The sequence below is a fragment of the Scyliorhinus canicula genome, chromosome 13 (assembly GCF_902713615.1).
Source record: "Scyliorhinus canicula chromosome 13, sScyCan1.1, whole genome shotgun sequence".
Taxonomy (NCBI): domain Eukaryota; kingdom Metazoa; phylum Chordata; class Chondrichthyes; order Carcharhiniformes; family Scyliorhinidae; genus Scyliorhinus; species Scyliorhinus canicula.
Genome location: NC_052158.1, coordinates 108783647 through 108796466, shown reverse-complemented (window position 1 = coordinate 108796466; position 12820 = coordinate 108783647). Strand labels below are relative to the sequence as shown.

The window sequence follows — 12820 nt, the reverse complement described above, 5'->3', positions numbered from 1 at the left end:
AAACGACTGAAAACTAATTTCGGTGTTCATATTGACCAATGAGCGACTCGGAAGGCCGGTTGCCTGGTTACCGGCGGCGCTGTGAATTGTGGGTGGAAGATGGCGGCGCGCATTGCGAGCTGGTGCGGACGGTTTAACGGCATCTTCAGAGGCGGGGTCAGCGCGTGAGTACCTGGGGGGTGGGCAAGGGGATTACCAGCGGGGGGGGGAGGGCAAGGAGAGTACCTGGTATCGGGGAAGGTGGTTGGAGCTCAATCATCTCAGCTCTAGGACATCACTGTAGGAGTTCCTCAGGGCAGTGTCCAAGGACCAACCAGCTGCTTCATCAATGACCTACCTTCCATCATAAGATCAGAAGTGGGGATGTTCACCTCCATTCGCCACTCCCCCCCCGGGGTACTGAAGCAGCCCATCTCCAAATGCAGCAAGACCTGGAAAAGTGATATTCACCTCACACGTTTCCTACAGGAGAAGATCTAACCACAGCCCCTTGACATTCAACAGCGTTATCAACCCCCCCCCCCCCCCCCCCCCAACAATCAATATCCTGGGGGCTACCATTGACCAGAAACTGAACTAGACTACCCAACTGTGCCTACCGGAGCAGGTTAAAGGCTAGGAATCCTACGGCAAGTAACTCACCTCCTGACCCCCCCCCCCCCCCCAAAGCCTGTCCACCATATACAAGGCACAAGCCTGGAATGTGATGGAATAATCTCCACTTGTCTGGATGAGTGCAGCTCCAACAACCCTCAACAGCACCCAGGATCCCATTTGATTGGCACCCCACCCACAAACATTCACTCCCTCTGCCACGGCTGAACAGAGGCAGCAGTGTGTGCCATCTACAAGATGCACTGCAGGAACTCATCAAGACTTCCAAGACAGAAGCTTCCAAATCTAGGCTACTACCGCCAAGAACGACAAGAGCAAAACATGCATTGGAACACCATATATTCAAGTTTCCCTCCAAGCCACGCACAATTCTACCTTGGAAATATATTGCCCTTTCCTTCACTGTTGCTGGGTCAGAATCCTGGAACACTTCCCATCAGCACTGGGGGTATATCTACACCACCATCTCAAGGGCAATGGGATGGGCAATAAATGCTGACCTAGCCAGCGACATCCATGCTACATGAACAAAGATTTTTTTTAAATTGCAGAATGGTGGGTATGATTTAATGGCCTTGTGACACGGCTGTTGAGTCTTGCGTGAGGCCTCACGAGATTCGGCTCGCGAAATTTAGCAAGATCTCTCAAGATGTCGCAATCTGGATCTGGCCCCCGATAGGCAAAATCCAGATTAACATATTTAAATTAACCATTAGGCTCATTTAAACACGGTAGCACAGTGGTTAGCTGCTTCACATCGCCAGAGTCACAGGTTCAATTCCCTGCTTGGGTCACTGTCTGTGTGGAGTCTGCACGTTCTCCCAGTGTCGCATGGGTTTCCTCCGGGTGCTCCGGTTTCCTCCAAGTCCCAAAAATCGTGCTTATTAAGTGAATTGGACACTCTGAATTCCCCCTCAGTGTATCCGAACAGACGCCGGAGTGTGGCGACTAGGGGATTTTCACAGTAACTTCATTGCAGTGTTAATGTAAACCTAATTGTGACACTAATAAAGATTATTATTATATGTCTGCAACATATTCTCCCAGGGCGCAGTTTATCACTGGTTTCCACAAACATGGACCAGGCATAATGGCAACTGGGGGTGGGTGTCTTCCAGGCCATTAGAGACCCCCCCCCAGGTGGTCGGGCTCTAGGCAGGGTAGTACCCTAACAGTTTGACACTGTCAGCCTGGTGCCCTGTCACTGCCAGGATGCCAAGATGGCACTACCAGGCTGGCGGGGCACTGGAAGTGCTTACATGCCTGTTTCCCATGCCAGGGTTTGGCTCTGGAGGTGCCTTGCCCTTAGGAAGTGGGTCGAGATGGTGCTTGAGGAACCCTAAGAGGTAGGTTGGGTGCAGTTGCAGGGGAGGGGGAGGGAGTGTGGATGCCCGGAGGCCGCAGTGGAGTATTGGGAAGGGGGGTCGAAAGATCAGGGTGCATTTCAAAATGACACCCCGATCTGCAAATACACTTCCTACACTGGTGAACTGAGCCCGTCAGTGCAGGAAATCAGGTAAGTGTGGCTCCGGCAGAGCGTACCTCGCCAAGGCCCCAAAAAAATGGCATTGTGCTGTTAAGTAGCAGTGCCAAGCGGGACTCTGCTTTTGTCCCATTATGTCGGCCCTATGTCTTTAATATACACACTTCCCAGAGGGGACGAGCGGGTGGAGGGTTTGGGGGCCCCAATCGAGTTGGAGGAGCGGGTGGAGGGTTTGGGGGCCCCAATCGAGTTGGAGGAGCTGGTGGAGGCGTTGGGAAGTATGCAGACAGGGAAAGCGCCGGGGCCTGACGGGTTCCCGGTGGAATTTTACAAGAAATTTTCAGATTTGCTGGGCCCTCTGCTTGTGAGGACCCTGAATGAGGCTGGGGGCGGGGTGGGGGGGGGGGGGGGGGCTCTGCCCCCAACGGTGTCCAGGGCAATTATCTCTTTGCTCCTGAAGCGGGACAAGGACCCCCTTCAGTGTGGGTCCTACAGGCCGATCTCGCTCCTTAATGTAGATGTCAAGTTGTTGGCAAAGGTGCTGTCCTGGAGGGTGGAGGATGTGGTCCCGACGGTGATTCATGAGGAACAAATGGGGTTTGTAAAGGGGAGACAACTGAATGCCAACGTGCGGAGGCTCCTGAATGTCATGATGGCGCCGGCATCTGGGGAGTCAGAAATAGTGGCGTCCATGGATGCGGAGAAAGCTTTTGATAGGGTGGAGTGGAGTTCCCTGTGGGTGGTGTTGCGGAGGTTTGGGTTTGGTGAGGGGTTCATCAGCTGGGTGAGGTTGCTGTACAGCTCCCTGATGGTGAGTGTGGTGACGAATGGGAGGAGGTCGGCGGACTTTCGGCTTTCCAGGGGGACGAGGCAGGGATGCCCCTTGTCTCCCCTGCTCTTCGCATTAGCGATTGAGCCCCTGGCCATGGCGCTGAGGGACTCGAAGAGTTGGAGGGGGATTGTGTGGGGGGGGAGGAGCACCGGTTGTCGCTGTACGCAGATGATCTGCTGTTGTATGTCGCGGATCCGGCTGAGGGGATGCCAGAGGTGCTGAAGATACTTGAGGAGTTTGGGGACTTTTCGGGCTATAAGCTCAATGTGGGAAAAAGTGAGTTGTTTGTCCTGCATCCGGGGGATCAGGAGAGGGAGATAGGTGAACTCCCGTTGAAGAGGGCTGAGAGGAGCTTTAGGTATCTTGGGGTCCAGGTGGCTAAGACCTGGGGGACCATGCATAGGCTTAACTTTTCGAGGCTGGTGGGGCAGATGGAGGAGGAGTCTAGGAGGTGGGACGCGCTACCGCTTTCGTTGGTGAGCAGGGTCCAGTCGATTAAGATGACGGTGCTCCCAAGGTTTTTGTTTCTTTTCCAGTGCCTCCCCATATTGATCCCAAAGGCTTTTTTCAGAATGGTGAATAAGTCGATTCTGGGGTTCGTGTGGGCGCGGAAGGCCCCGAGAGTAAGGAGGGTATTTTTGGAGCGAAGGGAGGTAGGGGGCCTGGCGCTGCCCAACCTGTGTGGATATTATGGGGCGGCGAACGTGGCGATGATTCGCAGGTGGGTGACGGAAGGGGAGGGTGACGCATGGAAGAGATTGGAGGTGGTGTCCTGTGCGGGTATGAGTCTGGAGGCTTTGGTGACGGCCCCACTTCCACTCCCCCCGGCAAAGTACTCCACGAGCCCGGTGGTGGTTGCGTCCCTTAAAATCTGGGGACAGTGGAGGCGGCATAGGGGGGAAGTGAAGGCCTCAGTTTGGGCCCCGATACGGGGCAATCACCGTTTTGCGGCGGGGAGAACGGGTGGAGGATTTGGGAGTTGGCACAGGGCAGGCATCAGACAGTTTGGGGACCTCTTCCTGGATGGGAAGTTCGCGACTCTGGAGGAGCTGGTGGGGAAGTGGAGCCTCCCCCCTGGGAACGCTTTTAGGTATATGCAGGTCAGGGCATTTGTTAAGAGGCAGGTGGCAGAGTTTCCGCGGCCGCCGCCAAGGGGGGTGCAAGATAGGGTGCTTTCGGGGACGTGGGTCGGTGAAGGAAAGATCTCGGCTATTTACCAGCTGATGCAGGAGGAGGAGGAGGCCTCAGTAGAAGAGCTCAAAGCGAAGTGGGAGGAAGAGCTAGGGGAAGAGATTGAAGATGGAACGTGGTCGGACGCCCTGGAGAGGGTAAATTCCTCCTCGCGCACGGCTCAGCCTAATTCAGCTGAAGATGCAGCGTAGGGCTCACATGACAGGGGCAAGGATGAGCCGGTTCTTCGGAGGGGAAGACAGGTGCGGGAGGTGTTCGGGAGGCCCGGCAAACCACACCCATATGTTCTGGGCTTGTCCGGCCTTGGAGAGGTTTTGGAAAGGGGTGGCGGGGATTTTGTTGGAAGTGGTTGGGTCTAGGGTCAAGGCGGGCTGGGGGTTCGCGATCTTTGGGGTAGCTTCGGAGCCGGGAGTGCAGGAGGTGAGAGAGGCCGGCATTCTGGCCTTTGCGTCTCTAGTAGCCCAGCGAAGGATTCTGTTACAGTGGAGGGATACGCGGCCCCCGAGTTCGGAGGCCTGGATCAACGACATGGCTGGGTTCATCAAGTTGGAGAGGATGAAGTTTGCCCTGAGGGGGTCGGTACAGGGGTTCTTTCGGCGGTGGCAGCCCTTTCTCGACTTCCTGGCGAGGGGGTAGAGTGTGGTCGGTCTCAGCAGCAACTTGGGGGGGGGGGGGGGGGTGGGGGGAGTTTGGGGATGGTTAGGGGGTTTGTTTTTGCGGCGGTGGGTTTGCTATGTTGTTATTTTCTTCTTTCTTGTATTGCAGTTGGTTTTTTGTTATTATTTATTTTGGGGGGGTGAGTTCTTTTCTTGTGTTGGTGTGGAAACACGCCTTGTTTGTTTTAAATTGTGGGGTGAAAATTTGTTATTGAAAAACTGGAATAAAAATTTTTTTTTTTTTTTAAATATACACACTTCCCAGGACATGGCTCAGATGTAAATTCTAGATGGGAGCAGATGGCAGTTTCGGTTCTTTAAGTTCTTAGAGGAGTTTGACCGTTTAAATAGTTACATATGGCTTTGTCATTAACCTGTGAGACCTGGAAAAGGGAAAACAAAGATGTACTCACAAGTAGCAGTGTGACTAAGCAAAGTATGATAATGGGAGGAAACAAGAAAGGAATGAAAATGTCTATCAAGAAACATGGCCATTTGGAGCTCCTGTACTATGAAATGATGGACATTGAAACAAAATGGAATATTTCAATGAATCATTGTTCATAAAGTCGATTTGTAAACTGAAGATGGCATTCCATAACTTGTCAACATGTTCCTGTTATTAAAGGGGAAACTTGACAAAGTTTCAGAAAATTGGGCTAGGATCGAGCCTGAGTCTACCGTGTAGATCCCTGCACACTTCTCATTTCTGTCAAGGACTGGAGGAATTTTTTGATGACCGTAAGAACTGGGGAGAACAGACTGTAAAATCTGGTAAGTTGTTTTTTGCAAAATTCTAAATTGATACTTTCTAAACACATTTACATAGTAATGAAATAATTTTGAACTATTTATTGTAGGTTGTCTTTATATAAACTTTTAATTTAAAAGAAACTAGCACGATGCACTTCTAAAGTACAGAATGTCTTTTTCCTCAAATCAGTTGTCATAATTGATTGATGTCTCCTCTCTCTCCTTCATATCTATAGTTAGTTATCAAAAATTTTATGGCATTAGACATATTGCTGGTCTAAATCCATCTACTTTTTCAACTGTTTTCCCACATTTATTTTTGCAGTGCAATTAACCATTGTCTCCATGTTCTTTGAGACAATAAACATTTTATTTGAATTATTGGTAGTTTCTTCATGTCTCTCACTAATCTAATCGATTACAACCCGAGTGGTTTATCATTATTTTTGATCTATCTTCTCTGTCCACAAGTCAATCTCAGAACCTCTAATTCTAAAACTACTTTCTTTAACATATCAAACAATTGTTTTCCACACAATTTTTACCTTATAAAACCCAAATCTGTAGGACTTCAATAATGATGCCATTGATGGAGAAGTTTTTCCAACAATTCAAACAAAATATTAGAAAACTGGTAATCGCCTTTTGATGAAATAATCTGTCAATTCCAGCCTGCGGCCTTTTATGTTCTAGCATTGTTTGTTTCTATTCTAATAGTTTGATAGCCATTCCACTTTCATGGCTGTTCCAATCTGTAAACATACCACCCACCCTATCTGCTCTTCCTCCATTTTGTTATGTTGAATTTGAAATTTATCAATTTTTTCAATTGTTTTTCTAGGATCTCAAAGTTGTAAAACCTGTTACTCACCCTTTCTTTCCGCCGGTTTTCAGGATATTACAACCCAAGCTAAACACATTTAATCACTATTTAATATAACATTTTTTTGTTTCAATCCTGGTAATTTGTACTTTTATAGGATTCGTCTTCTACCTTGATTGTGGAATCTAAATTGTGCTATTGGACTTGCTTTCTAGGTGCACCTTGGACAGCAAAACAGCTACGAATAAAAAGCAACGAAGATTTACACAAGCTCTGGTATATTTTGTGGTGCTTTAGTTGTATAGTCTAATCCCAGATGTTTAAAATAATTTCCTACTGTGGAAAAAGTACTTTAGTGATGATTGTCATTTGGCATGGACTCGATGGGCCAAATTGTCTCCTCTGTTGTAACCGTTCTGGGCTGTATGTTTGTTTGGAAAAGTCAATTTTCTTGATCCGGAGCTTTCTTTCACTTTTTTGTGTTTCATGATAACATTAATTATATTCTTGCTGCAGGTATGTCCTTCTCAAAGAAAAGAACATGCTTTTGACTTTAGAGCAAGAAGCAAAGCGACAACGATTACAAATGCCAAGTCCAGAGCGCATAAAGAAAGTAAGGAATAAACTGCCAGACTGTTCTGAACCTAATATTTCTTGATTTTAATTCACATTGTAAAACTACAATACTTTCCAAAGATGAATTCAAACGGTTTGCCACAATTTAAGTTAGCAGTGGTTGTGTGACTTGGGTTTGTCTCAGCAGCTTATCCTGGTCATCTTCAACTATTCCAGTCCACAAATATTGCACACTAATTATAACACAGAGGTGTATTCTCTGGTTTCCATGTTTGAAATATATAGACAAAAATGTCCTATTATTAATAGGTAGAACGATCTATGGCAAGAATTGACTCAATTGTTCAAGAACGTGAAGATGCTCTGAGATTGCTGCAGACTGGACAGGAAAAAGGCCGTCCTGGAGCTTGGAGGAGGGACATCTTTGGGCACAACATATGGTGAGAAACAAGTTTGTTTATTACATTGAAATGTATTTTGCCAGATGTGCATATCTTTCATAAAAAACACATTTCAATTTTGGTTTTGAGTTCTCATTGTTACAGAGGCTGTGTTAGAATTGAATTCTTTTCTTCTGTTGTGTTAACATTTCAATCGATCCAGAGTGTCTAAAATTATGTAAAGGTGAAGGAGTAGTCAATTCTCTAAATAGTTCAGAAGTAAAAGCTATGTAAATATGAAAATGTGGTATGGCAGATCTACACATAAAAGACAATTCAAAACACAATTAGATTTATTATGGAATTGTCCATTGAGTACTGGAGTGGGGCCAAAGCCCACAGCTTTCTGGTCCAAGAATATTACCACTGAGCAAGCCGATCAATAGAACAGGATGGTATTAATCCTTCTGGTATGGTATGCTCACAAATCAAAGTTATACAAATATCAAACGTACAATATTAATTAGTATTATGCTAGATGCTAGAACCTTGGAGGAGCAGCAATCAGTTCTATTATTTTTACTTGTACTGCATGAGTTTTTAATGGCTGATAGAAATAGAAGAATCAACATTTAAAGATACAGAATCACTGAAAACAGGAATATTGTGGAGCTTAATTTGAAATTTTGATGGTTATCATGAACTTGATGTGATGAGACTTCCCAATCCAAAAACAAATAATCCTGCCACGGAAATTTTCCAGTGAAGTTATTGAAGTATCAGTGAATCCACCATTTTATTCAAGGTAGTTTGCACTCTAATACGGTCTGCTGTTATACTAAGTTTCCATGCTACAGTTGATAAATTGGTGAAATAGAAAGTGGTGGGCATGTATTTTATCGGTTTCTTCTTTCTAGGCACAAATGTAGGGAATGGCCCATTCCTTGGTACCTAAACAAGATATACAGAAGAAAACGATTTTACACACCACCATTCGTGGATATTTTTGTGAGGTAATAAATCAGAATTTTATTGGTTTAGCATTCAGCTTAATTTACAATGTGTGCAGTAATGTCATCCATTAATTTTTTAACCATAAATGTGATATTTCAGAGCAGGAGCATGCAAAATAGGAGCAGTAGGCCATTCAGCCCCTCGATTCTGCCATTCATTAAGATCATGGCTGATCTGTTTGTTTCCAGTTTATGGCTTGATGGGCACCACCCTGTATCAAACATAGCTAACCAGGAGTCTCTCCCGCTCTTACCACTAGCCGTCAGTGTTGGAAGGATTTGCAAGTTGACATTCAACCTATTTTGCTGTGTTATGAACACTCCTTGCTTGGCCATCAAGTGCTGGGGTTGGACTCGAACCTGGAATTTCTGTCTCAAGAGGCAGGGACGCTATCCACTGCACCACAACACCCCACCCCTTGAATAGAGTGTTTATATGTGCTACTTTCCAGTATGATAGAAGTGTTGAAGAATGTTGCAAATTTTGGAAAATAAAATTAACACCAATGTTTCTACTATCTTATTAGCCACCTCTTTTTAAGACCCTAAGATGAAGTTCATCAGGACCTAAAGCCCAGTTAGGCTGCCACTCCATCAGTTTGCTCAGTATCACGTTCCTATTGATTGTCATTTCACCAAGTTCCCCTCCACCTCCCACTTTACAGCTATTACTGGAATGTTTTTTGTATCCTTTGAAGACAGAAGCAAAATATTTGTTTGTTTTCATCCGCCATTTCCTCATCATCGACTATTCACTCTCCTTTGACACTCTCTAGAAGACCAACACTCACTTTACTGACTTATTTCCTTTTTAAATACCTGTAGAAACTCTTGGCATCAGTTTTTGCATTTCTAGCAACTTCCTCTCGTGTTCCAATTCCTTTCTCCTGATTACAGTAAGAAGTCTTACAACAGCAGGTTAAAGTCCAACATGTTTGTTTCAAACACTAGCTTTCGGAGCACTGCTCCTTCTTCAGATGAATGAGGAAGGAGCATTCACCTGAGGAAGGAGCAGTGCTCCAAAAGCTAGTGTTTGAAACAAACCTGTTGGACTTTAACCTGGTGTTGTAAAACTTTTCACTGTGCTCACCCCAGTCCAATGCCGGCATCTCCACAATTTCTCCTGATTAACATTTGTCATTCTCTGCCATTATTCATATTCTGACCAATTATCTGACCAGCCACTCATCTTGGCGCAGCAATATTTTTTCAAGTTTAATACTTTTGTTAACTTTAGTTAATCATGGATGGTGGATCCTCCCCATTTAGATGTACCTATTCTGAAAAATCCTTTTAAATGTCTGCCACTGCTCCTCTACAACTGCAGATGCTGGAATAACAGAAAATGCTGGATAAACAGGTCTGGCATCTGTGGAGAGAAACAGAGTTAATGTTTCAGATTCAATTGTCCCTTCTACAGAACTGCCTAGCCTAGTATTCCAGAGTCTTGAACCCTTTCAACCTGGATGTGAAATTCACACGGATTGCTGCTACCTAGGGACGCCTTTACTCTGAGGTCATTCATTAATTCTGTCACATTACACAATACTAACTAATATAACCAGCTAGATGTGCTGCTCAAATAAACACTCAAGCACGAGTTCCTCATCTCTGCTCCTACTGCCAATCTAATTTTTTCCAATTTATACGTTAAATAAAATCACCCATGATTATTGCCAACCCTTTATCACAAGCACCTAATATTTCTTATTTAATTCGTCCTACATTGTGGTTACTGTTAGGGGGCCTGTCAACCATTCCCACTAGTGACTTCTTTGCCCTACTATTCCTCATCCCCACCCAAATGTATTCTGCATCCTGATTTACTGAACCTAGGTCATCTCTAACTATCACACCAATATCATCCTTGATTAACAAAGCTACTCCTCCACATTTACCCAGCTTCCTATTCTTGAATGTCATATTTCCCTCAATATTCAAATCCGATTCTGGTCATCCTGCAGTCAGGTCTCCATAATGGCCATCAAATCATATTTAGTTACCTCAAATAAATGAATTGATAGCAGGCATTATGAATGCTACATTTGATACCAAGCCTTTAGTTTTGCCTTTTTGTCATCTTTTTAACATGTCAGAACATTTGGTGTAATCTTGGGTTTTTCCCCCTCTCTCTTCTTGCCATTTTCTGACCCTCATTACTATTTTGCTCTCTTGCCGACTGTACCCCTTGATTTGCAACATCTACCCAAGCTTAGACCCTTTCAGTAAAAAAATACTGTAACATTTACTTAACAAATGAATGTAAGAAACGCTTAAAATATTTTAAATATCATCTTTAATGCACGAGGGTGCAAACCTGCTATGGCAGTGAGGATCACATATCCATTTGCATGTTTTCTGTAAAGAGTGAACGTTTAGATGCTGGAAAACACTGCCTCAAAGGTTCAATTGAAGCATTCAAGAGGGCATTAGACGATGACGTGAATGGAAACAATACTTGAATAGAAACAGTATGCAGGGGTATAGGTAATGACACTAAGCCATAATGCTCCTTTTGAGAGCTAGTGCAGGCAGACACAATGGGCCAAATGGCCTCCTTCTACCTTGGTTAACACTGCTGCCTCACAGCGCCAGGGACCAGGGTTCAATTCTGACCTTGGATGACTGTAGAGTTTGCACATTCTTCCAGTGTCTGCGTGAGTTTCCTCTGGGTGCTCTGGTTTTTCCCCCCACAGTCTAAGGGTGTGCAGATTAGGTGGATTGGCCATGCTAAATTACCCGTTAGTGTCCAAAAGGGTTAGGTGGGGGCTGAGGTAGGGTGCTCTTTCGGATGGTCAGTGCCGACTCAATAGGCCGAATGGTCGTCTTCAATAACAATTGTGGCTTACATGTTTTCTGTAAGATTAAACGTTTGGATGTTGCTCCAACTTGTTTTTTCGGTAAAATTTGTTTAAACATGAGATTTTTGTAAAAGATAGAGTTAATACCCTAGCGGTCTCGACATCAAACTAATGCTCAACTTGAACTTTACCAAAACTGAAACCAAACCTGTCACCCAACCAAGAAACCAGTACTGTGTGGCCTGTGCTGCTTTGCTACTGGACGATGTTTTCTGTAGCTATAAATAAACTCAACTAATTAAAAACTAATTAAAATCTGGGATGCTAAGATGTCAGCAATGGAGAAGCATAGATATCTTACAGATTTACAGGGCTGGAACAGTTTAGCGATGGAGGAGCAAAGGATTTCAAAATAGGAATGAGAATTTAAGTTTTTTTTTAAAACTAGGAGATAATGTAAGTCAGTAGGGACTGATGGATAAACAAGACTTTAGGTGCAATAAGGAACGAAGATTTAGATGAGCACATCACTAGAATGAGGGAGGCTGGCCAGGATTTCATTTGAATGCTCAGGTCTAGTGGTAACAAAAGAAATAGATGAGGCAGGAGTAGTCAAGCAGTAATTAGAGAAAGGAATAGATAACCTTAGTGAGGGCACAATATAGGCTTTTGGAAGCTTATCCCAGGGTCAAAAAAGGCAGCAGCCAGAGCATGGACTGATGACTTTGGTCTTCCCAATGTTTAGTTGAAGTAAATCTTTGCTCATCCAGTACTGGATGTTTTACAAGCAGTCTGATAATTTAGAGACAGTGAGGGAGTCTTGGGAGAAATTAGCAAAATGGTATCATGCAAAAAAAATAACTATTTTATTTGTGCTAGGCGGCGTATTGAGAAACATCTATATAAAAAGAACAATACCGAAAAAGCAAAAAAGGAGGAAGAAAAAGTTCTACGTGAAAAATTCCCTCAGCGATCTGCATCAGCACAAAGTTAACCTTGCAATGTGAAGAAAATGTACAAATGTGGAAATAAACTTGTAAATAAAAAGGGTAAAAGATGTTTTATTGTCTGAAGTTGCATAATTTAAACAGTCTATGCGAGTTTTGAAATACACAGTACAAATTGTAAATTGATAAGAGTGGTTGCAGGTAATCAAGGATTATTGCAGGTAGGTTTATCCCACTGTTCCTGCTGGATTCACCTTCGGCGGACATGTAAACAACTGATTCAATAAAAGGCACAAGATAAACTGTTACACAAATATCACTAGTGTGACATATTTGGTGTTATTTAAACATGGCATGATTTGCATCTAATACAAATAGTAAATTGAAACAGTTTATAAATGTATGTCTTTGGGGACCCAGTTGATCAATAAAATTGGCTGAACAGTTTTAAAAAACCTTTATAAAATATACATTAGTATCTAGCCACTATACAAAGAAACCCATGAAAAAAGTGTACACAAGAAGTTGAGCACTGTTCCTGAGAACCCTACTTGGGATAAAAGAAAATAAGACAGTTGTAAAACCTTCACAGGTAACGTATCCACAACTAATTTCTTTAAGTTCAAGGGCATTTTCTTTCAACACATTGCTTCCCTCCTTCTTCATATTCCTGCTTAGAGATCCACATCTGCTGGAATGTACCCTTTAAAACATTAAAAATTCAGCTCAGCGTTAGTGGAACATAGATGC

General features: G+C 44.1%; 2 protein-coding genes across 3 annotated transcripts in view; one reads left to right on the top strand and one right to left on the bottom strand.

The window, feature by feature from the left end:
* Nucleotides 1–24: 24 nt before the first annotated feature.
* mrpl47 (mitochondrial ribosomal protein L47) lies at nucleotides 25–12182 on the top strand. 2 transcript variants are annotated; one of them, XM_038815227.1, is made up of 7 exons: nucleotides 25–164; nucleotides 5406–5551; nucleotides 6569–6629; nucleotides 6870–6966; nucleotides 7239–7369; nucleotides 8227–8322; nucleotides 12003–12182. In XM_038815227.1, the coding sequence occupies exons 1-7, from the start codon at nucleotides 100–102 to the stop codon at nucleotides 12115–12117; spliced, it is 711 nt and encodes a 236-aa protein (XP_038671155.1). In that variant the 5' UTR covers nucleotides 25–99; the 3' UTR covers nucleotides 12118–12182. The 2 variants fall into 2 exon arrangements, with proteins under 2 accessions (XP_038671155.1, XP_038671156.1); XM_038815228.1 differs by having other exon boundaries at nucleotides 85–122.
* The window catches only part of actl6a (actin-like 6A), a 29792-nt gene continuing 29140 nt past the window's right edge, over nucleotides 12169–12820 (bottom strand). Inside the window, exon 14 of the mRNA XM_038815225.1 lies at nucleotides 12169–12773. Coding sequence (XP_038671153.1) covers nucleotides 12693–12773 — 81 coding nt within the window. The 3' untranslated portion in view covers nucleotides 12169–12692. The remainder of the gene's footprint in view (nucleotides 12774–12820) is intronic.